This window comes from Lepisosteus oculatus, chromosome 17, assembly GCF_040954835.1.
Source record: "Lepisosteus oculatus isolate fLepOcu1 chromosome 17, fLepOcu1.hap2, whole genome shotgun sequence".
NCBI lineage: Eukaryota > Metazoa > Chordata > Actinopteri > Semionotiformes > Lepisosteidae > Lepisosteus > Lepisosteus oculatus.
The window spans coordinates 18,185,267-18,209,258 of NC_090712.1; the positions used below are offsets into that span (position 1 = coordinate 18,185,267).

The window sequence follows — 23,992 nt, forward strand, 5'->3', positions numbered from 1 at the left end:
TGTAGCTCATGTGTGGGCTTGAAGTGACATTCTAAGAAACTTTTCCAGTAAAAAAGCCATTAAAAAGATGCTTGCCGTAAAACTGTTCCAAAGTATTTTCAAGATAAAATCCTTTAGTACAGTTCATATCGACAGTAAGTTGTCACACCAGTCAAAACCTTATTTCCATACTTAACAGAGGATTCGATTGGAAACATTCCTCTAAAGCTGTGCAAAAGTAGTGATTCTCATTTTCTGTCTGTGAGGAGGCACCTCTGGGGGAGTCAAAGGCAGTGCACTCTATTCTAAGTCTCATTGTTGGGAAGATAGTGCAACATCAACACACACCCCCAGCTCATTTTCCTGCCTTCTGCTCTGAGGAATCCTTTCCAAAGATATTACTGTTAGAGCAGTGAACAGCCCCAGTTCAGGCACCTCGAGTTCAGAGCGTGACAACTGCTTTGCAGGATATACAGCAAGTAAGAAAAAGCGGAAAGCTTCTTGGAGTTACCTGCACAATTGGGTTCACCGTGTTCTGTCGTGTTTCAGACTGAGCCTGCTCTTGTCCAAGGTTAGACGCAACGAAACTGAACCCTCTGAACAGCTGGTGGGCGTTGGCGCTGGGCGGAACTCCTGGGGAGTCTGGAGAAAAGGAAATGGGGAACACAGGCACCGCTTACGAAAAAAATAGCAACTGAGATTGGATGACATAATTAACACATCAGCAGTAGTGAGATCTGCTGTGATCTATGAACACTTTGCCTTGAATTGATACCGCCTTAGGTGACCCTGTATTATGTAACAGTAAGCAAGCAGAATTTACATTCTAAACTTATAGACAATTTTGTTTATATTATAGTTACCGTAGTAGACTTGTGCTATTTAGATATGTTTGAATGAAATAATTAAAATGATGATACTTATTCATGGTATAAATCTCAAATGCAAGATTATCTGAGTTATCCAAAAGTTAGCCTGTCAGATCTGAAAACCTATTCTGATGATGCTGCTATTGTCATTAACAGTAACAGTTGTAACATGTAACACACAAGCAATTCTTGTGAAAAGGGTTGCTGCTCATTTCTGTTTAGTTTTAGACATTAGTCTCTGAATGGGTAATTTTGTCATTGCTAGATTTATTCCAGTTTGATGGTGCACACACGATTATTACGTCTGGATATGCATTTTCTTTTATATCAGTCTATGTAGTATGAATTCATCAACTGAAATACTGATACTGAAATCAGAATTTACACAAATTAATTAACCGAACTTCAATTAAGGCATGGTCAGGTCGTAAAGATTAGGCCCCAGTTCAGGCACCTCGAGTTCAGAGCATGACAACTGCTTTGCAGGATGTACAGCAAGTAAGAAACAGCGGAAAGCTGTTCCATTAATTCGACGGCTTGGCAAATTCCAAATGGATTCTGAAAATACAGATTTCTCACTGTAGGTTTATTGTCTACTATACTGTATATTGAATATTGCACCACTCACTCAGAGCATTCCAAAACTGAGACCAATGAACAGTTGTAAGAAAACCTGTACAACTGGTAAAACCATTACCAACTATTTTCTCATTTAACATGCAACTAGATGTATTACTGGAGTAAACACTGAATTCTTCTTCTAAACCAAACCCTACTCTTGCCTGAAATCTAAGCTCTTTTTAATACCAATTTTACATAATTTTTCCTCCGATTCAAATTTTACCTTAAGAACACAGATTATTGAAGAAGATACATTTCCAACAGTGTTTTTCAGTGGATTTGATTGTTCTAAACTCATTGTCAAATCTGGTGACTGGAGACCTTCAGAGTCTCACTGAACGATTGCTCTGTTGAAACCCCAGCTAGGGTTAGGGTTAGCATTCCCACACTACTTAGGTTTTACGCTCAGTGCTGGATGTGGGGTCCCAGGTGAACTTAGGGACAAGTGATTATTTGTTCCTATCTTTAACTTTTTTTTTTCGGACACTTTTTTGTGCTTATATTGTATATTTCACCGTTCAGTAATCGCATTCTAAAACTGAGTCAGATCAAAAGTTGTAACAGCAACTGTTCTTGTGAGTATAATGTCATAATTACTAAAAAAGTCACTTTTTTTTCAGGTGCAGGCTGTCAAGGTAAAATGTCCAGGGAAGGTTAGACAGAGCCCAAATCATGTGCTTGTATCAGCAGTGATGTAAAATATAAAAAGCAATTCTCACAGGGATCTGTGGTCATCTCTTTTTTTTACACTAGTGATGATACATCTTCACATTATCAATCTACTTAAAGCCTCCACTACTCTTTCCTGCTATTATGATAACTATGTTAATATGTTATCTTATTAATATGGTATGGTTTGTGCGAGAGGAAATAAGCTTGTCATTTGGCTTTTTATATAATTCAGAAGCTTCACATACAGTATCTGTTTACAACAACTCAGATTTAACTATACATGAATATTATTATGAACTGTTTCAGTATCTAACAGATTAATTTCACCAATCAAGTGTGTCTGATGTTCTATCAGGTCAATTCTGTGCTATTAATATGATTAAATAATTTGTTCCTGTTTACACGTACTGTATGGTACATGAAGCTTTAAAACGTTTTGCATCATTAAATGTAGATGCATCATTAGCAACTGTTAGCTCAGCACAAAATGACAATATTTCCACAGAAGATCTTATATAATTGTTTTTGCATAAAGAAGAAAAATATTACCCGTAAAGAGTAGAAGAATTAAATGTCTACATTTTTTAACAGGTGTGTTGACAAAGACAACACTTCTGCTTTGAGCAATTTTTCTTCTTTGGATCTGAAACCTGACACCTAATTCTTCATTGTCCCAGTCAGTCTGTTCTTAATCCTCTCTGTGTTTCACTCAGTTTTCCCTTGTTTATTACATGGGTTTAGTCGTAATCTCAGATGACAGATGCAACAAAAATATATTCAGATAATCTTTAAAGGCTAACCATGAGTGAATGCTTAAAAAAGGGGCATTTCAGACTTTATTTTTTTTAAAGATTAAACATTTTTTTTCTCATTTTTGTTGTTTTATGTGGAGCTGATCTAAATCTTCCTTTCTGCATAATTAAACATATTAGCAGTTGTTTGTAAGCGCAGATAGTGTCAGGAAAGCATTAGTTTGGTGTTATTTAAAGGGAACAGAAATGATATATGCTGACTTGAAATGTTATTAACATGGTTGTTAGTAAGGACTGCCCTGTCAATATATTCGGAATGTAGTACAACATGGCAAATCATTGTGTTTGCAAAGCTGTCTAGGTCTATCTGTTTGTGGTGTTAGTACACATAAGCAATAATTCTCTCCAAATGAAAACAGTACAGCTTGCAGGCTTCAGTCAGACGGGGTAATAAAAGTAGATTATCCGTGACATCACAGAGCGCTTGGAGAGAGTGATCCTCTTCAGAGAATGATGGGAATGCTCCTGTCTGTTATTCCAATGAGACAGCTACCCACAGGGTAGGTTCCTCAGGTACATGCCTATTTTAAACTAACTCTTTAATGTTGCATGGAGCAGAATTTCACATACAGTGCGAAATTCTCACAACAATTATATTCATAATACAAAGAAAAGCATGCCACTCCATATCTGATACTTTACCATGCATGCTAATTGCATGCTTTTTTCACAGGTTTATCTCATTCTGTTTTCCTTTTACTGCTGTTACTGCTAATGTTTTTTAATTCCTTATTTGAGTCCTTGGATGTTTTCTGATGAAAACACAAAGATAACCTAAGAGGTGTAAAGAAGGTAAACGTTTCCTCACAAATGACCCCCTCTTGTTTGTAACCTTCTTACAGTATGTTCCAGTATGTTCCAGAGAGAGCTCTTCTGCCCTGGTGCTGCATTTGGCTTGCTCTGTCAGGACTGTGAACCCAAGAGGCACAGTATGAGCAGTATGTGTGTTGTGATGGGGGTTGTGCTTTCATGGACCCTGAACAAAAGCATTTAATGTGATATGAGGGTTGCATCTGCTCTTATGTTCCCCCTGGGAACAGTCTACATCAGACATACATTACAGTAAAGTTGTAGTGCACTGTACTGTATCATGTTTATCATGTTTTAAATTTGTATCAAAATGTGATGACTCCATCAAAGACAGGTTTAGTCCTGAAAGTTGCTGATGCTAGTTTTTAATTTGTCTAGCAATTCCCAATTCACAGTATCTCCAATGGAGATAGGCAGTTTAATTCCCATCTTGGCTCTCCTTGAAGTGCTTGTACTATTTTATGGCTTATATTCAATTCCCGCAAAGGGGCCGAAACAAACAATCTGAAAGACTTTTCTGCTCCACGCGGAGCAAAAGACTTGAAGTACCATGGGTCTCCACAGAGTTCCAGAGCTTTATGTTTCAAACACTTGCTCTGCCTGCGGTAAGGACTTACCAGTCGGTGTGCGGGAGGTGAACTCGGGGTCAAAGTGGAAAGTATCTTCTGGCCGGCCAACTGCTGGCTTGAAAGGAGGTTTGATTTCTTTCCTGTACAATTTCTTTTTGTGTAAGCATGGACGTAAAGAAAAAGAAATGCATTTTATTCTAGGTATTTGTGATTATCTACAACAGAACAGAGAACAAGTAGTAAAACAGTATTGTTTCATTAATTAATTAAGGATTTTATTGTGACACTGAGACAATGTTGCTGCGTTGCTGCGGCAACAAAAGTGAGTTAATTTTATTGTATTTCAGTGGTTTGCCTAGTGGACAGTAGGTTTGATCTGAGAAATATCACACTTTTTTTTCATTCATCCAGAGTTTCATGATAGGCTGCTCTACGGTAAAGTAGAAATCTATTTCCGTTCAATAAAAAAAAGTTCCAAAAAAAGTCTAGAGCATACCTGTCACTTACTGCACAAATATTAATGAAAATGCACTGAATTAATGTAGAAAACAGAATGAAGAAGCTGTTGGGAAGAGAAGATTATCCATATGAGATAGGTTTCATGTGATTTGTGAATGAGAAGTAAGAAAGTAATCAGAGTCAGTAAAATTGTTCTAAGAAATGGGCTTTATAACAAAAGTTTGGGATGATGACAAGAACCATGTTTAATCAACCTCAGCTGTCAGTAGTTTGTGATCATTCCTGATGTCATTTCCTCACACAGAAAATAAGAAATACTATGAGCCCCTTTTCTTCCTCCCACCCCTCCTCCGCCCCAATGGGATTGTGAGATGTGTTACTTTACCATACGTCTCTGTGTATTGTTATGATTTTATTTCATGCTTTTATTGCTCTTTATTCTTTATCACGAGTGGATGCAGGGTTCGCAATTTTGTTGTGCAGAGATGGAGCCCTGGGCTCAACTCCCAGGGTACTCTCTGTGTGGAGTTTGTATGTTCTGTCCACATGTGGGTTTTCATCTAGGGGCTGCGGTTTCCTCTCCCAGTCCGAAAACTGACAGCTAGTAATTGGCTTCTGGGAAAACTGGCCCTGGTGGAAGTGTGCGTGTGTGTTTGTGTCTGTTGGCCCTGTGATGGACTGGTGTCTCCTCTAGGGTGTCCCCCACTTTTCCTGTGCCCCTGAACCAGGAGAAGTGGTTAGATGAGTAGATGAGTGAAGCCGTGTGAGTGTTGGAGTCTGTGTGTGCCCTGCAATCGACTGGCATCCCGTCCAGGGTGTGTCCTGCCCAGGGCCCTGGTGGCCCCATGACCCTGTACTGGATTAAGTGGTTCAGAAAATGGATGGATGATATGACACAGTGAGCACTCATTAGGATCCACCAAGCCTGTTGTTCAAATCCACTCTAATAAAGCAGGAGTTACTCACATTCCAGTCTATTGTTCCAAAGAAAGGGTGCCTCTTAATTTCCTCCACTCCATCAGGCCCTGCACCTTGGGCAGAAAATGCATACTGTATGTTCATCACATTGATGGGCAAACTGGAACAATGCAATCTTTCGAGAAATATTCTAATTCTAATGCTGGTGTTTTTTACATTGAGGACAGGGACCTTGTTTTATCATATGACTGTACTGTAACTATTGCTAAATGGCTCTGTGGCTAAAGGTTGCCGGTTCAAATCCCATAGCCGGCAGAGTAATCCTTCTCCGTTGGGCCCCTGAGCAAGACCCTTCACCCCAGCTGCTCCAGGGGCGCTGTATAAATGGCTGACCCTGTGCTCTGACCCCCAGTTTCTCTTCCTGTCTGTGTGTCTCATGGAGATCAAGTTGGGGTATGCGAAAAAGACAAATTCCTAATACAAGAAATTGTACAGTATATGGCCAATAAAGTGATCTTATCTTATACTTAGTGTCATTCGAATTGCACCTGTTAGATACAGTACTTCTGTGTTATGAGAGTAGCATTTGGTAACATGAGTTGCTTTCATAGCTTTTTCAAAGTACTTGAACAGTGACTGATATGACGAGAGATGAACTCCAAAATCATTAATTTAATCTGTCTGGATTTTCCACTGACCTATTTTGTTAATTGTATTAAATGGTACATAAAATTTCCTGGTCCGTGTTCAAAGACTTTCTTTTCTGTGTCCTAGTATAACACAAAGCACAGCAACAGCTGAACAAGGGAGACAAATTAGCACTGCACCAAGACTTTTCAGATCACCACGCTGTGGGGGTGAAATAGTTATTTAACACGTCACATAATAACCAAGAATTAAATCACAGAACAGAACAAAAAGCAATTGGAGAAAAATTAAATATAAAATGCAAAACATTAAAAATAAATAAATAAAATGGAAGCATAAAATTCAATATGGTTTTCTTTCATTTTTATACATGCCAAATACTGTACTGTATATCCAATAGCATGGCTAATTAGCACTCAGTCATCTTTTCATGAGAAATTCTGCATGTTAGGTATACGTTACTAACCTAATGTAGATACAATGCATGTATTACAATTCCTTCCATTAAACCTGCTCACCATGGGTTTTAATTTTAGAGACATGTCATCCTGATACACAATTGCATATAGACAATAAATTCTGATAAAGGATGTAAGATCTGTTTGTAATTCTTGCCCCCATTTCCCTTATCCATGATATTTAATTAAACTAATGTTAAGTAAAGGTGACTAGAAGCAATGGAGCATATTTTCACATTTCAAATAACTGTTGGTAATTGTCATATTCACTGCTTTTTAGAAATCAGCGCTAAAGTAATTTTTTCAGTATTTGTGGAATGATTTTTTTCTGCTTTAATTATAATTTTTGGTGAGCTAAATGTAGATTTCTTGAAAAGTGCTCAAAAATAAAATACAATATTATTAAAGTTTATGACTAAACATGATCACCTAAACATTAAATATGCCTGAATATAGATTTAAATGGCAGCATGTTTTTCTACATACCTAGTCTATTGCTGGGATTTCTTTTAAAAAGTGCTCGTAGCAAACTCTGAACTTCTGGGCTTAAAAACTGAGGCATGCCGAGCTTTGCTCTGGAAAAAAAAAAGAAAAAATATTGGCATTAGATTAAAAATTAAATGAAATAATAAATGAAGAGCCAAGTATGAGTATGTACTACTACAGTGTCCCCGCAAGGATCTGAATATTTATTCAAATATGGAGGGGAAGCAGGAAATATGAATGAGCAGAATTTTTAATAAAAGGACTAAAAAACATTTTTTGAAAACTTTTTTGCACTGAAATATACATATTTTAGACATAATGTAATTTAGGTTCTCAGTATGATACCTCTGAGATGTACTGTTGTGTACATGCACAGTAGCAGGAGCATCTGCACAATAATAGGTGCGGACAGGTATAACTTCTTTTTCTGCCTGCACAGCAGATCTAATTTTGTGTTGTACTGAAACCAGACTTACTTGAGAATTAATGCCATTGTCTCCTTTCTGTCCTTCCCTTGGAAAGGCAATGATCCAGTCAGCATTTCAAACTGAAATTTAAAGAAGGTGTTTATAAGGTTACTTCAGATGCTTTATTGCAGGAATGATGTAAACTGTAATAATTACCAATGTGTTATTACCTATATTACATCCCTTTAAATAACAATATTCTTTCTTGCTTGTAAACTCAAACCTTTTAGTAGAAAACTAAACTGAAGTCTCATGATGTAATAAAAAAAGCCAGAACAACCGAGTACAAGTGAAGTTCTTGGAGGTTTTTCTATGTATTGTAAATAAAAGTAAGACTTGCACTAGACTGTTTTGGATCTACAATCTTGTTATCTTTTATTTACTGTTTTAGATTTTCACATACCTGTAGTATAGCTCTGCTATTAATGTAACAAAAAGGGAATATTATTGTAATGTAGAATTACATTTTAACTAGAGTCAATTTGTGTCACCTATATCGAAATGTGTGAACATAGATGTCCAGCAAGGCTGATTGTTTTAAGATAGTCATTACCTTCTCACTGTCATTAATCGGATTTGTGCTGGGCAGCACTTGTTGTAGAAATTGCATTAAGCTACAATCTCCCCGGCTATTCAGTCCTCAACTCCAATGAAACTGAGATTTTACTGGCTGTGCTATTTTCGCTCTGAGATTATTCTGGGGGCAGATTCAGAGTTCCTGAACAAATGTAATAGTATTTTTAGCAAAGAAAAAAGAAGGGTAATGAAATAATGTATGTAGTAACCTGCAGTGTAGTATACGTAAGTTCTTCAAGAAAGAAAAAGATCACATGTATTTTTTTTCCCAATGGTATCTTGTAATCAGTCAAAGATAGCTTTCTAACAGAAGCAAATTGCCTTTGATTGCACACCACTGCTAGTCGGATGAAACAAATCATGTTTTCTATTCCTATGTCTGACAGATGCTGTGTACAAACCACGTGTTGCCATAATTATACAGGCACATTTTTCTGCATGCTAATATCAAAATCTGATGGGGTAAACATGGGTATACCCAACAGAAGAACAGTTTAATATCTATCTTTATAACAGCAGATGAAAAATGATACTTAATAACAGACTATTTTAAATAGCATGCAGCAAAGTGATTCATTTACATTTTTGGTGCTACTGCATGTAGTTAAGATTTGAAGTGCTTAAAAGCATAAGCACTAATAATAGGTTCACAGGCCCACAAGTTGTTCATAAACAAAATGTTTAGTGAAAACAGAAAAAACAAACTGATTATAATGAAGACTTGTTTCTAAGTGTATCATTAATATTATAGTATCATTAATTATTTAAATGACTTTGACAAAGTGTGACATAGTGTAACTTTACACAGTATACTTATATCCAGATTGATCTTTTTCTGATAATTTCTTTATGTCTCACTGTGCGTTAATACATTATGTGTTAGACTAGTAGTAAGTTACTAGGCAGTTGTCCCACCCCTAAGTAGATGGCAGCCCTCAGGCTCCATGAGCAGTCTGTTGATCTGACACTGATAGGACACACCTCCAGCTCAGATTATTTCCCTTTTGGACTGAAGAAGAGACTGATCCCCCTACAGTACAGTATGTCCAGCCTGCTGGTTTTGCTCTTTTCTAACTTGTTTGTTTTGCATAATCGGAGCAAATCTATTTTTAGTTCTTTTGCATTATGAAATGCTCTCCCTTAAATCCCAGAGTTTGCCTAACATTGTATCATTTTTGTTTTTGTGAGCGGATTTCTCTTCTGCCCTGAAATGATATTTGCTTTCTAATCCCCTAAGGGTATATCCTTTCACATGCTTAATTTGTTTTGCTTAATTTCCTTCTTCTTGTACATGGTATTCACTATTTAGCAGCTAATATCAACATTTTTTTAGTCAGGGCAGATTTGAACAAAGCTCCTGCATGCAGCTTTTGGCGCTTGTGAAAAATGACATACCATTAAAACACCAAAGGACCACCAGTCTGCACTTTGTGTGTGTCCTCTTCTGTTCACCACCTCGGGGGCCATGTACTCTATTGTTCCACAGAACGAGTAGGCTCGCTTGTCATGGTCTATTGCCTCTTTGCTGAGACCAAAGTCTGAAGGACAGGAAAGAGAAAAGCACATTATAGCAGAAACCTCTTCAGGCAGCAAGCATGATGGAGGATGCTGCAGAGAAATCTACATCCACAGCACTGCGCTCACCTGTTATCTTGATGTGCCCCTCTTCATCGAGAAGGATGCTGCAAAAAGGTCAAGAGCAAGGAATTAGAAATGAGTCTGGCAAGATGCAAAGAGTAAAATTCTGTTACTCTACAAAAACTGTAGCGGGCTTCTGATAGAAAGCTTCCTGTGAGTAATTAATTACTGAGACATAAAAGCAATTACTTGTTTATTATTTGTTACCATGCTGTGCTAGAGGAGAAAAAACACTTGCCCTGTGTCACTCTGTAAACTGGTGTTGGGACCTGATTTAATACTGATTTTCTTGATAGTTCTCTTCATAATTTAAAACCTCACCCTTATCAAATTATTCACACAACACTAATTTTATAACAGTATTATTAGCATTTCATTTTTTTCTCTAGATCTTTTTAGATTTTCTTCTCTAGATCCTTTGCTCTCTAACACGTATAAATTCCTACTCTTACTGTATTTGCTAGATTGGCAGGATCCCTGAAATGTGGTTAGCACTAGCCTCCAAACATCAGTGATTAACAACTTGAAGTAATAAGCGCCTAGTTAATGTAGTGTTATCTTTTGAAGATTCAATGAAAGGATAGGTGCAACAATTAAATCAATACGAGCATGTCTAAAATAAAGAAATCTCTATTAAAGTGAACAGTACTGGACAGCTGTTACTGAGGCAGAAAAAGGCACAAAGTTGTGATATTAAGGAGCACATGAGACTGTTCTGCTCAGAATTATCTAGGGACTGCTCTCGTTATCATTAATTATTCCTGCTGAATTACAATTTATAATGTCTCTGTTATGCAGTGGTAGTATAATACAATGTATTTCATCTGATTATTCATGCAAAATCTGCAGGCAAAATGCCATTATAAGGCAGATTATTAACACCTCTTGTACACTCCTGTTTCCGATACTGAAACAGGTGATCCAAAATAATATTCTCTTCACAGTTCCATACATGCACTATAAATTCTTTGCCTTCAAATTTTTGTTGAGCATATAAAGATTCCTGGAGGTCTCCTGGTTCATTGCACTGCTGAATCCAACATAAGACATAATTTATTCTTACTTTTCTGGCTTCAGATCCCTGTATATTATCCCAAGACTGTGCAGGTGGTCTAAAGCCAAGGCCAGCTCAGCTAGGTAGAATTTGACATCTTCTTCTGTAAACATCACCTACAGTAGGTAAAAAAACCAAACAGATAAAATGTTATTCCATTCTATTGGCTTAATTACTATGCTCTCCTCCCCACTGAGAGCTGATGTGTGGCGAGTGTTCTGGCGCACCATGGCTGCCGTCGCATCATCCAGGTGGAGGCTGCACACTGGTGATGGTGGAGGGGATCCCCATTACCTGTAAAGCGCTTTGAGTGGAGTGTCCAGAAAAGCGCTATATAAATGTAAGCAATTATTATTATTATTATTATTATTATTATTATTATTATTATTATTATTCGTGTATTTTCTAACCCCTTCTAACATCCAGTTCAGGGTCGTGATGGAGCCAGAATTCATCCCAGCAAGCAACAGGTGCAAGGCAGGATACACCCTGGAGTGGACGCCAGTCAGAAGACACAAACAGACACAAACACACAGGTTTCCCAGAAGCTGATTAACCTACTAGTAGGTCTTTAGACTGTTGGATGACACTGGAGCACCCAGAGGAATTCCAAGTAAACATGGGGAGAACATACAAACTCCTTGGGGTAAGTTTGTTACCTTCAATGCTTAAATGGTTCATATGGTCCAGTGATTGACATCTAACTGTATTTTCCATCTACAGTATATATTTATCCACATTCAGTCACCTTGTCCTGGCCAGTGTCAAGGGGTAGCTGCATTTTTATGTTAGTAAATTATTGAGAACTGCAGATATATTACAGAAATGGTATTTCAATACTTCCATTTGTGTCTAAAATTGTATTATGTGGGATTTTCTTTCCAATGGGTGGAGAGGTACAAACAGCAATATTTTCTGGCATCAAAAACAGCAGCACATCTGTCTGGCATGCATACAGGTTTCTGAGTGTTGGACTGCAGCCCGTTCCTAACAAAGTCAAATCTGCTACTAGTGTTGTTCCAACTGCTTTAGTGAATAAACGTCTTAGTTTGCTTGAACAGACAATTATCAGCTCTCCAGTTGCTTGTAAGTAATTAAAAGACAGAACCTACTTGCAAACTCAGTCAAAGCATAACATTTGCACAGATGGGTGCATACAGCGTCTAGGCGCATTAAAAAGGAGGGTTTTTGAGCGCTTGGCAGATTAGTTGTTTTTTTTTCACAGTAAGCAGCTGATGGAAGTGAGAACTGAAGCTTTATTTGAAGGCACAGATGTTCCCATTTACGTTTACTAAAAGGCTAATTTTAGCAAAGACTAGATACTTTTAGTTGTAGCCTCTTGCAAATGTCATACAGGAGACACTGGCATCAGAATTGAAAATAAAAGGTAGAGCTGGTGATGAGAGAAGAAAATAATGGTTAACATTCTGCCTCCCTGTTGAGATGAATTAATTTGACGGTCAGCAACAGGATGAAACAATGTTACTATTTGGTTTATATTTCTTAATTTCCAAAGTGAAGAAGAACCAGGAATGGTACTAATTAGCTATTGGAAGCACATTTGAGTGAAAAAAACACAAGCACCAGGTTAATTATGTTGTGTCCATCTTAATAGAGTTTTTAATGTACCTTAATGCAGCTCTGCGTGAGTGATGTATTATCCCACTGCACAAGCCCTTGTGCAATTAATCAAAGCATACACCTCTTAATCTACCTGATGGTAGCAATCTTCACAGGAATGTGTTTGTGATAAAGTGCCTGTTCGCCAAGCGTGAAACAAATTTCTTCAACGAATCAACATCCGCAAGATTGCAGAAAACTCATATCCTGTGTGTGTAATGGGACTGGGAGGAGGAGACTAGAACAGCTGACTGTGTCAAAGACTTGAGGACGAAGGGGGTCAGGGCAATCTTGACCTCTGCTGTAATCTTTGGCTTCAGCCCTTCATTACTGAAACACTTTTCACCAGCAGGGTCATTGAGGTAATCAATGTAATTAAGAGTCCATATACTAAATAAACTATTTGCAAGTCTACAGTCCTGGAATGGTCTGTCAGAGGTGCAAAGATGCATGAAAGTTGTTACTTCGTGATATAAGGTCTGTTCAAATTTCAAAACCAAATTCGTCTTCAGGTTATTGTTCCAACCATGGTTTACCGAAGTCATAACTGAATTTAACTGGATGGCAAGTCATTTTCAGCTCTGCAAAAGCCGAAAGTCCGGGCTTCCCAAGTGGTTCAACTAGGAAAAGGCCCTCGCCCCGATTGCAGTAGTTTTATGACCATGGGTTCGAGCCTGGGCCTGGCTCGTCAGGACCTGACTGTGAGTTCCTCAGGCTTTGGGGCACAATAACTTGAGCACAGAGACAGTACAACTCCTGCAGCCACTCAGGGAGACACGCCTCTGCCAATTGGAGCCAGAGCCAGTGCTTTGAAGGTGGGTGAGTTGGGAGACTCTGCCCACGCCTTCTCATTTTCCCCTGTGTGATATCCTGGGGATCATAGCTACAAGCCAAGATGCGAAAACCACATAACTAGCTGTTGAAAACTGGTAGAGAATAAATAATATAATTATTGATCCTAATTTCAAAATAAAACTTGAGATTTAACTAAATTTTGAGACCACATGTTTAACTCACAGCCACGTGCACCTGGAAGTGCACAAGTATGGAAATGAACCCACTGTTTTCAGTGCTCACCTCTTCACATTCCTCCACCCCATCTTTATGCTTGCAGAGGGCAGCTCTGTAACTGGTGCTGGGGGTACAAATATCCTTGTCATCACTGATAGCGTCTCATTCCCTCAGCCAAGTGGGAGTAATGCAAAATCTGTATCTCAGATTGTTCATTCTACTCAAACACTGAATGCTATTCATGGTCTGAAGCTATTGAAGAGAGTTTAACATTTAGTCAACATCATTAGTTTAAGGTTTGGACTGTATGAAGTTCAGTGGGGACTTGATGCAACACATCATTACCTTTCCTTCTCATAGATAAAAGTAATTGTAATGCACACACACATATATCTATATGTATAAGAGTTCCACGTCCTTGTTCTGACATCATCCTGTAAAATGATTTTCGCCATGAGGGTCTGTTTCCAAAGACAGAAAAGATAAACTGGTTTAAAATGATAGCTTTTGGTGTCCGTGATATAAGTCTAATTAAACTGATACTAAGGTTTGTACAAATTCATCTTGGAGAATGCTTAAGCAATTAAACGTGTACAGTATGTTTTAATGCCTTTCATTTGCAACAGAATAAAAGAAAAATGTAAATTAAGATAATTGACTAACATGCGTTGCCAGTTATAAGCTAATAAATCAGGAATGCTTTGAATAACAGGTTTTGTTCTCATTAAGTGCTCTTTTGTGTCTTCCTTGAGAGGCCCACAGATGGAAGCAGGGATCTCCAATTAGCAAGATCAGACAGAAAAAAAAAACATAACCTCCAATACAATCAGTTAGCTTCATTTGAACATTTTCATAAAGGTCGCTTAAGCACTGTTTGTATGTTTTAAAAAGCCAAGAACAAATCAGTATTCCACTAATTAAATTCTTGTGGCCTATTTTAAATCACCATGCAACAGTTCTATTGAGTTTTTGGTTTTTCATTATTAACCACACAGTAGGTGCTAAAAACTGTGGACATTGCATGATTAAATTGCATTCCAGCTCATATTCTCTCAGCAGAGGATTCTGACCCAGGAAGCGCATTTGTAAAATAATTTCCATCAGGAGCAGAGTAGGTTGTTTTTCTTCAGACTTAGGCCATGTACAACTGATGTCATTTTACAAACATAGTCTGTTATGGCATTTTTTACACACTCAGAATGGAATAGCCATTTCTTCCTAGAAAAAAAGGATTTGGAAATGTCTTTACATTTATCCATGCCTGCTCATTTACTGTACTTCATAGTTTTTTGTATCTTTTATAGTAAAGCTCAATATTTCTGGATTTGCATCAAGAGAGATGCTGGCAAACGAGGAATCAAACAGCTTTTTGTCAGTGCACTGAGCAAGTACAGTACCTTTAGGGATCTTATGAATATTTTCAAGACTTTTATTAAGACTCATTATTTTTGCTTTTGGTTATATTGATGTGCATGGGCCCTTCCTATTTGTCACGCTCGCTGGGTTGGGATTTAATTAATCACATTTTTGTAGGATATGTCAGTTAAATGGAGAATCAATTACTGATAACATATTGTGTTCAATATCTGCTTACATAACATCACAATGGCATTACTATGCTCAAGGCACTTTCTGTAAAACACATTCACAACTGAATGAGCAAATTAGCTAATTTTAATTAGAGATTCCTTTTTGATTGAGAACTCAACATTTTATCATGGGATTTGCAAAAGTGATTGAAAAGATAATTAAATTTGATGTGCTGTATAGCGGGTTCATTGTGTTCTAATTGCAATCTGAGGTCTAGATGTGAGTCAAAGTTAAGTTAAAATCTAATTTTGTTGCTTATTATTCTAGCATCAGACAACATCATTTCAATGTATTGTATTAAAAGTACCAATGTTATGCATATAGCTTTTTAAACTTGCAAAGTTGATTATTTTGCAGTGTTTTAATATGTAGCATGCAATCCTATTCTTGTTCCATTCATTTTACTGGTCGAAGATTTTTAAGATGAAAGCATAACATAGAAAGCAATACATTTTAGACTGTCAAGCTAAACAAAAAAACTGACCTCTTTGGATAGACGTGTGAAAAGATCTCCACCTCTCAGAAAATCTAAAATAAGGTACAGCTTTCCTTCAGTCTGAAAGGCTGTAACAAAGAAATACAGATAAATGGCCAAGTTAAATGTTTCAAACCTTATTTAAATCAAAACAAATTTCCAAGCGCTAAAAAGGTATATACTTATGAGATGTTTACACATTACGTACTTGATTTTGAGAAAATACAGCTTATACAAAGAAAATGCAAAAGCTGTTTTGGTTAGTTACTTAGGACAGCCATAGAAAAACTGGAAATGGAGAATTCTTGACAATCTTCCAGACAGACAAATTGTTTCTCATTTTCTATTATAATAGGGTGAAAGAAGGACTACAGTATGTATGTATATAACCACATTAAACCCATTAAGAATTTCTCCAAAGGAAGTTGGTGCTTAGTCATCTGCCTTTGTGATAGCATGCACTGGGACAATGTTAGGTATGTTTTTCCCATCTGTTTTTTAAAGACAAAGCACTCATTCGTACTTCAAGGCTTTAAACAAGCCTGAAAAGATTCCGTTACTCCACCTTACAATCACTAAATAGCAGAACCCTCTACAGAGGTTTGCACAGTAAAATACAAATAACATGTCAGTGATGATTAAGACTAGACTGTAGTTCTGTTAAATAGGCCCAGTCGTTGATGAAAAGAAAGAAATCATGACACAGTCAGTTAAGTAGAAAACAACTTCAATGTACTGAATGCAAGCTTTAAAAAGCTGTGCCAGTAACACATCTGACGATTGCTCATAACATGAATGGAAAACTAACACTGCATTAAAGCGATCTTTAGTACAGCATGCTGCACATTGACATAAAAATATTGCATACTACATGTGTTTCCACATGGACAACTTATTCTATGTGCAGTAAACCTCATCTCTAGATTTGTTGGCTTATTTAAGACTTAAAATTAATTCTTACTGTAGTGATCTGCCAGTGACTGCCTAGTAGCAGTAGCATCCTGTACTAAACTATGAGAAATAAAAGCAACATGCTGTGTAAATCTGTTGAAGAATACAGTCCAGCTACTATTATGCTCTGTGTACCTGATGATGTACTTTTTCTTGCTTCACATTTTACATTTTGTTCCTTAATTCAGAATAAAGTGTTTGCCATGTGGATTCAGAGTCAGAGAGAAAGGACGACTTATTATTGTACTTGCCTCTCTGAAGAGCCATCTACAGTTCATGTATGTGAGATGCAAGGGACATTTGTATGAAGTAACTGTGTCAAAAAGAAATGAAAAATTCCAAAGCCTCATTTTACTATACTTTTTAGGGTCTTTGCCTGCCTTTTCAGTGAAAATAAGTTATAGCTTTGCTATATTGTCGTTTGTTATTTACATGCATAACATGACTAATCCAATAGACACTGTAGTCTCATTTGAATACCTCTGTAAAAAAAGTTAAACACAGCTCTCCAAGTAAACACATCCCTGTCTTTGGAGATGGCTGGACATGATTTTAATGCTTGCATACACTTAATGAAGAAATAAAGGAAGACAGAGATGCATTACTCACCGTAATGAAGTTTAACTATGAATGGGTGATTCACTTCAGCCAGAATATCCCGCTCCATTTTTGATCTCACCCTGTCGCGAACTGAAGAGCAAAAAGAACAATGAAGAGTAAAAAGCAAATTTAAATCGCAACAGGGGCCTCGTGTGGGCTCTTTCTTTAGAAAATCTTGCATTCTGACAGACATGGGATTCGGAAGACATGAAGGGAAAGAAAATTCCCTTCCTCTACTTCACAAGACATAATATGTCTCCCAGGTGTGTGTGCCTTGGCAAAGCCTGTAAAGATAGGTGAAGCCTGAAAGCAGAGTGATTTCTGTGTAGTGCCTTCATTAGGACAGAGGACAGCAGGCTCGTCTTAGCAGGTGGATGAAAGCAAGCTGCCAAGACTCATGAAACCTGTGCCTCTTCATGAAACTGATTGCAGTCCTTGATGTGATGAAGTATTGGTAACAACACACACATGCTAGGTCAAACAGCCTCCTACCATTAACTACTGCTTTGTGCAACTCAAGAAGTATTTGCATATTTATAAATAACTAAAAACTAAACATTTGAATATGAACACATCCACAAATGACATGGGAAACTAAACACACGTGTTGAAAATGAAAAATGATAGTGAAAGTGATAAAAAATACAATTGGTGGCTGTAAGGCTTTAGGAAAATATGTTTAGATTCCTTACAGAACTTCTTCTATAAATTACTGCATTGATCCTGAAATTGGATATATGTTTCAATATCAGTTAAAGAGATGGTCATTCGAGGACAGTAAATGAGATCGGTGCTGCTCAGGTCTAACTGGAACCTTATTCAGCAGTGCTAATTGATGCCTGTAATTGATTTGTTTACTTATTTAGACCTTTTTCTGTACTAGACCCTGGCTTTAAAATACCCCATTAAGTCTATATGTTTTTCAACCAAATTAGTACAGAAATTTATTTGAGTATATTGGGAATGTTCTTGTTTATTTCTGACTGACAAAAATCTTAATACCTGATCAGTTAATGAAAAACAAACTTGGGTGGGAAGTTTCGCAGTGCTGTTTTTCCTTCTGCAATTTCTTATACTACAGCTGGCCCAGGTGCTAAGAGCATCTCTGAAACTCAGGAACTGGCAAAGGGTGATTGATACCCAGTACAAGTCATGTACTGTACAAGATTGAAAGAGCTGAAAGAAGACTTAAATTCTATAATAAAACAGAAATCTGAAATTGATTCTCCTGGCTGGAGCCAAAAAAAAGGCACAGTTTATTTTCCCCCATAGAACCAGGGTTGGCACTAGAGTACAAAAATACCTAAACTCTGGGTTCTCCTCATTGTTTGCTATATGTGATTATCTCTGAAATGAATTTCTTTTAGGTCCCCCATAACACTCTTCTGGTATAAGCAATATGCATATTTTTTATTTACCATGCAATGAGACTGCTGCTGCTAAGATGAATTACTTGCTGCTACCTGAATGAAGTGCTAATGGCACTGTGCACACAATGCTTTAATAGGACCTGTCTTCTCTCTCGATGTGACACGGTGTGGTAGTAACCATGGTTACACCTGCAGTGTAGGAGGTAGGTCTCAGAGGTTACGGGGGCACTGTTGGAGCAGAATTACAGCTATTATACGTCTTAACTAAAAACTGCTGCCTGCAGAGGTACTCTAGGTTAGGTAGTTGTTAAAGACCAAGACTGTGCCCTGCAATTTTTTTTCTCTCCTTTGTTTATCCTTAACATAAATTTAACAATCAAGCTGATGTCTCTACCAGATATGACGAAGAAATCTATGATTACAAATAAAGGCACTGAATGGAACTTTATTGATTTTTAATTTCTGCTGTATGTCTGAAGGCACATTTCCAGACTCTAGGGAAGAACAGACAGGTAGAAAATATATATTTTACGCTCTTCTTTATGTGCGTATTTTATTTTAATATGAATACAATAATAAATGCATATTATATTTAAAAAGGGCTTTTCATCTCAAAGGATCCCAACAGGCTTCCTGCACCATAGAAAACATTTAGAACAAGCCTCACAGAACTGTTTTTGTGAGCAAAAATGCAACATCAGTTGAGATTGTTTTGCAATTGCATTATTTTAAATAAAATATTTAATGATTTTTATACCTCTCTACACTCTTCATATACAGTACATGTACAGTACGTCCCATCTTATGTCAGGGTATGATTCACACAGTCTTATGTGAACTAAAATCTATGTAAGTCAAAACACTTCACACAGCTATTGTTACTCTTGATATTATTACAGTACAGTACGAATACAAAATTACACTTCTACAAGATAATTTACAGTATACTTGAATGATTAAATTGTATTCTTGATGAGTAATTGTATGGAGCTTTATCGAGCATAGCACCAACATCTTTCATGTCACTAGAATGCTTTCAATCACAGCTAAGAGGGCAGAAAAAGCAAACACTGGAGAAACACAACAGAAGTTATTCCAGACAACACACATTTGAGAAATGATACACACATGTGGCACCATGGAACAAGACTGAGGCTGCACACAATTTTCTATCATAAATTCAGATTTATGTTAAGTCATCAAATATCCATATTCCCCTTCATTCACACTCCTGGCCTTTACTGTCCAGTATGTGCCAGTAGCTTCACTACCCACAGTATAAATCCTTAATACTATAACAGGTTCTGAAATGATTCATTCACATTTGGCCCAGAGTATTTGGAATGGTGTATTTGGAGTCGAAATTATGCTTTTGGGTGATTTGGTTCATCTGCGACAAAACTCTCTGCTGCATACAAAGTAGCTCCAGGATCTCCTCCTTTTAGTAACTTGTACTTGGGACTGCCATCACTTGTGGTTTGCTGTTAGCCAGTGTGTGCTGTTCTTGTGATGTGTCGCATTATTATTTGGGAAGATGGTGAGATTCAATTCCCTTGATTTCGCAAGGATAATATCACAAAATGAACTTCCAATTGTGATTTCCTGGTGCTAATCTTTTATTTTGTTTCTAAGTTTTGCTGAGGGATAAAATCAGAGAATAGTCTAATCAGTATAAATCAATGTGGCATGAAATTTGAAAGAATACTGCTACTGCTCATTTGATTTTCAGGCTTTAATAGGATAGCTAGCGACAACAATATCATGCTCCTCTGCTAGTTACGATATCATCATATACAGTCATTATATCATGGTGGACTTTGCTTTGATAACACTGGCCACTGAGCCATTTTCTAAGGCTCTTGCTTTTTGACACCATTGCAGTTCATTCACAGATGGTGACTCTCTGTTCAATATCATGCCTGGAAGGTTCTCTGCTAATTAAAGGGCCTGCACTGCTTGACTGAATCATAAAAAGGAAATATTCATTCTCATAAAAGAGGGCTTTAAAGTACTGTCTAAAAAGAAAGAGAAAGAAAGCTGCATTAATTTAATTTACCGTCTTCCATCATTTCAGATTCCTAAATAAGCAAACTGAAAGTCTGGCCTCAGGCAGCACTTAAACTGACATGCTGTATGATTGTTACCACAATGATCTCTCACTCTTATACAGTGCTTCCTAGTCTCAAATGAACCACAGTATACAGTAGTTACCTCAGAGAAACACAGAGATTGAACTTTATTTAACTTTCAAAATAATTCTCACATTGCCTAGAACAGCCTTTGTTTCCAATACCTTTCAGTGTGGCTTTCTTCAGTACCTTCATAGCATACAGTTGTCCTGTGTCAGTGCCTTTGATTTTCCTCACCAAAAACACCTGAAAATATGACAGAAAGAGCACAGAAAATGAGACTGCATATCCACAGCCATCTGACATTGATTCTGTCATTCGTATGAACCACATTTCTGTCTAAAATTAATTAAAGAGAAGATGGCAAATGCTGTGTTACAGAAATCCAATGAATCTGTTTAAACCAGGGCCAATGTCCTCTGTCAATAACATGAAAAGATTAGCTTCTTAGAAGTATGCTTGTAGGCTATTTCTTGTCACATTCACCGACATATCATTTTCAGGAACCCTCTTGAGAACATACAGTACCTGTATCAACACATCTTTTTATCAGTTTCACTTCTGTACTATAGGCTGTTTGAAAGTGACTTAGGTTACCTGTCTGCAGAATAGCAAGAAAATTGAATTTGACATTTGCTACTTAAGCAAGCAAACAAACCTAACTACTCATAGTTAAATATATCTGATAGGCTTTTTGGAGTTATTCAGAGATGGATTTTTCAGTTTGTGATGTAAATCATTTGTCCTTACTTTAGGGGTTTGTTCTTTAGATTCAGTTATTTAAAAACAAAATCATTTAAAGATACCCTAAGGAAACCCTTTCACTGACAGGCAAAGCAATAGCCTTTCTACTTTAGTTTATTCTGTATATACTGTACATGTACGTTATGACATTATTAATGCTTGCTGTTTTCACTATTCTATGTCTTCAGGGTGCTGTGGAACATGTTTGATGACAACAATTTGATTATATAATGTCACATTGAAAGTCTTACCTTTCCATAGGAACCTTGGCCTAATACTTTGAGAAGCTCAAATTGAGAAGGGTCTGCTTTTTCAAAACCTTCTTTTACATGGTGACTAATGTCAATTTCTTTAACAATACCTTCATCCTGTAAAAAAGCAGATCATATTTTGATATAATCAGTGTGAAATTATTTGAAATGTAAGGTATATGCTGTAAATACCTGCAGAAGAAACACAAATACATAATGCTAACTTCTAGTTTAAGTTTAAGGTGGCAGAAACAGAGTGCAAACACACATACTGTCCACTCCCTCATATCTGCCTCCACCAGTCCCTAGCTCATAAGGCGCTGGGACTCTGTGAGTGGCATGAACATGATGGGAGATTTATGTATTCCAGTATATTGTGAAATTCCCCTATTCTTTCCCAGGAGTGCTTTCTCTTCAGCATGTGGTAAGGAACTGAACAGTATGTTCCACTGTTCCCACCAGTTTTCAAAAAGATCTGAGGATTGCTCCTTCTAGTGAAGATGTAGAGGTCCATGGGAATTGTACACAGAACTAGAAAAGAGGTCTTGCTGGTGCAGTGTACAATTTTAACCCGGTTAAACACTGTAAGCCAAGCCGCTTCTTTCTTCCACTTCTGGATAAGAGTTCACAGATTAAATGTAGTGTATTTTCCCACTCTCACATTTTCACCATCAGTATATCTACTTGATCCTGAGTATATAATGTGCTAATGTTTGATAAAGTTCCAGGATGGTAAATGGATAGAAAACAGAATGGCGAATACTTAAATTGGAGTGATTTAAATACCATAGGTAAAACAATACCATATTTACATGTTGGTTTTACATGTTTCACTAATGGGATGTGTTGAATTTATTGTATATCCTAGTGAATTTTTGAAGGCTTACTTGTATGAAAATGTTTTGATGTAAAGTTTTGGGAACAATTTTTAATAAATTCAATGTGCAATACTTTTAGCTTACTATCATCAAACAAACCATTCTAGAACGTTCTGTAGTTAATACTTATATAAATGTTCTGGTAGTGCATGTCACAATACTGAGACTCATGGGTGTGTACTTCAGCCACAAAGAAGATTGCAAAGTAGAAGGTTTTACAGCCTTTCTAACTGAGAAACTGTTAATTTCTGTCCCATTATGTCCTCTGTTTACCAATCTGTTCCAATGTAACTGCTGTTAAAAAGCAACTAAAATGACACAGATGGCTTTAATTAGTCATGATGTATATTAGTTCACTTTATCTTACAAATGGTGAGTTCAGAATTTGTTTTCCTGTGGCACTGAATACATTTTGAGACTAAAGTATGCAATACTTTAATCCCAGAGAAGAAATATAATCAACACATAGAAGAACAGACAGCTACCTTAAATTAGTGTGATTAAATTCTGACTTAATACAGTCAGGCACAGTGTGGTTTTAAAGCAGAAGAGACATGGCAGAGTCTTGTATCCTGTGCACACAGATAATCACACATACACCGAAATAAGGAAAGGATAAATATCCTGAGACTGGTACATTTAACTAGTAATTCATTAAATGCAAATACACAGCTTTTTTTATTTTAAATAAGTACAAGTGACTGACATAATTTATATTATATGTCAGACAGAGATTTCACAGTAGAACTTCTAGTGCATTGTATTAATTATTTCCATTGATATGTTCCAATTCCAGAGAAACATCATGTCAGTTCACTCTGAATCCTGAAGGACATGTCCTAATTATAATGACTTCAGCAATACTGCACTGCTGCAATGTGATTCGTACACACACAAACACACATATTCAGTCTTCGACAAAGAAAGAAAAATTGCAAAGGTTTTCAGAAATGTGATGTAAGATTATATAGTAGAATAGAATTTTGCTTCACATATTTTTCATTTTGCCAGGTAATTTTAAACACTTCAAGATGTCATGCCCCATCTTTTATTGAATTAAAAAGCTTACACAGTGTTTTGGGTCAGTTAATTAGATAAAAATGTCAAAGTAACAATAATGTTATTACGTCAGTGTCAGATCTATCTACTTGTCCCTCCATGCCTTTTGATTGCAATGATATTGTACAGTACATGATGTGTCTTATGATTTATTTATAACCTGGTATGTTTATTTACTTGAAAATTATAAACAGTGTTCCTTTCCTAATTAATAAGCTGCACAGGAGCCCCATTGGATTTTAAACAAAACTATTGTGAATTGTATCAGGCTTCATTGA

General features: G+C 36.9%; 1 protein-coding gene across 4 annotated transcripts in view; it reads right to left on the reverse strand.

Moving 5' to 3' along the window:
• The window catches only part of rps6ka2 (ribosomal protein S6 kinase, polypeptide 2), a 64,818-nt gene that overhangs the window by 15,431 nt on the left and 25,395 nt on the right, over positions 1 to 23,992 (reverse strand). For 2 of the 4 annotated variants that reach the window (XM_069179941.1, XM_069179940.1), the window contains exons 2-13: positions 21,778 to 21,894; positions 20,947 to 21,028; positions 17,293 to 17,373; positions 15,742 to 15,821; positions 11,046 to 11,152; positions 9,989 to 10,026; positions 9,740 to 9,882; positions 7,778 to 7,848; positions 7,302 to 7,390; positions 5,758 to 5,816; positions 4,381 to 4,483; positions 491 to 621 (exon numbers count right to left, since the gene is read on the reverse strand). In XM_069179941.1, the coding sequence (XP_069036042.1) occupies positions 491 to 621; positions 4,381 to 4,483; positions 5,758 to 5,816; positions 7,302 to 7,390; positions 7,778 to 7,848; positions 9,740 to 9,882; positions 9,989 to 10,026; positions 11,046 to 11,152; positions 15,742 to 15,821; positions 17,293 to 17,373; positions 20,947 to 21,028; positions 21,778 to 21,894 (1,101 nt within the window). Of the gene's footprint in view, positions 1 to 490; positions 622 to 4,380; positions 4,484 to 5,757; positions 5,823 to 7,301; positions 7,391 to 7,777; positions 7,849 to 9,739; positions 9,883 to 9,988; positions 10,027 to 11,045; positions 11,153 to 15,741; positions 15,822 to 17,292; positions 17,374 to 20,946; positions 21,029 to 21,777; positions 21,895 to 23,992 lie in introns of all 4 variants that reach the window. The other 2 variants (XM_015363326.2, XM_006638687.3) reach the window with 1 other exon arrangement.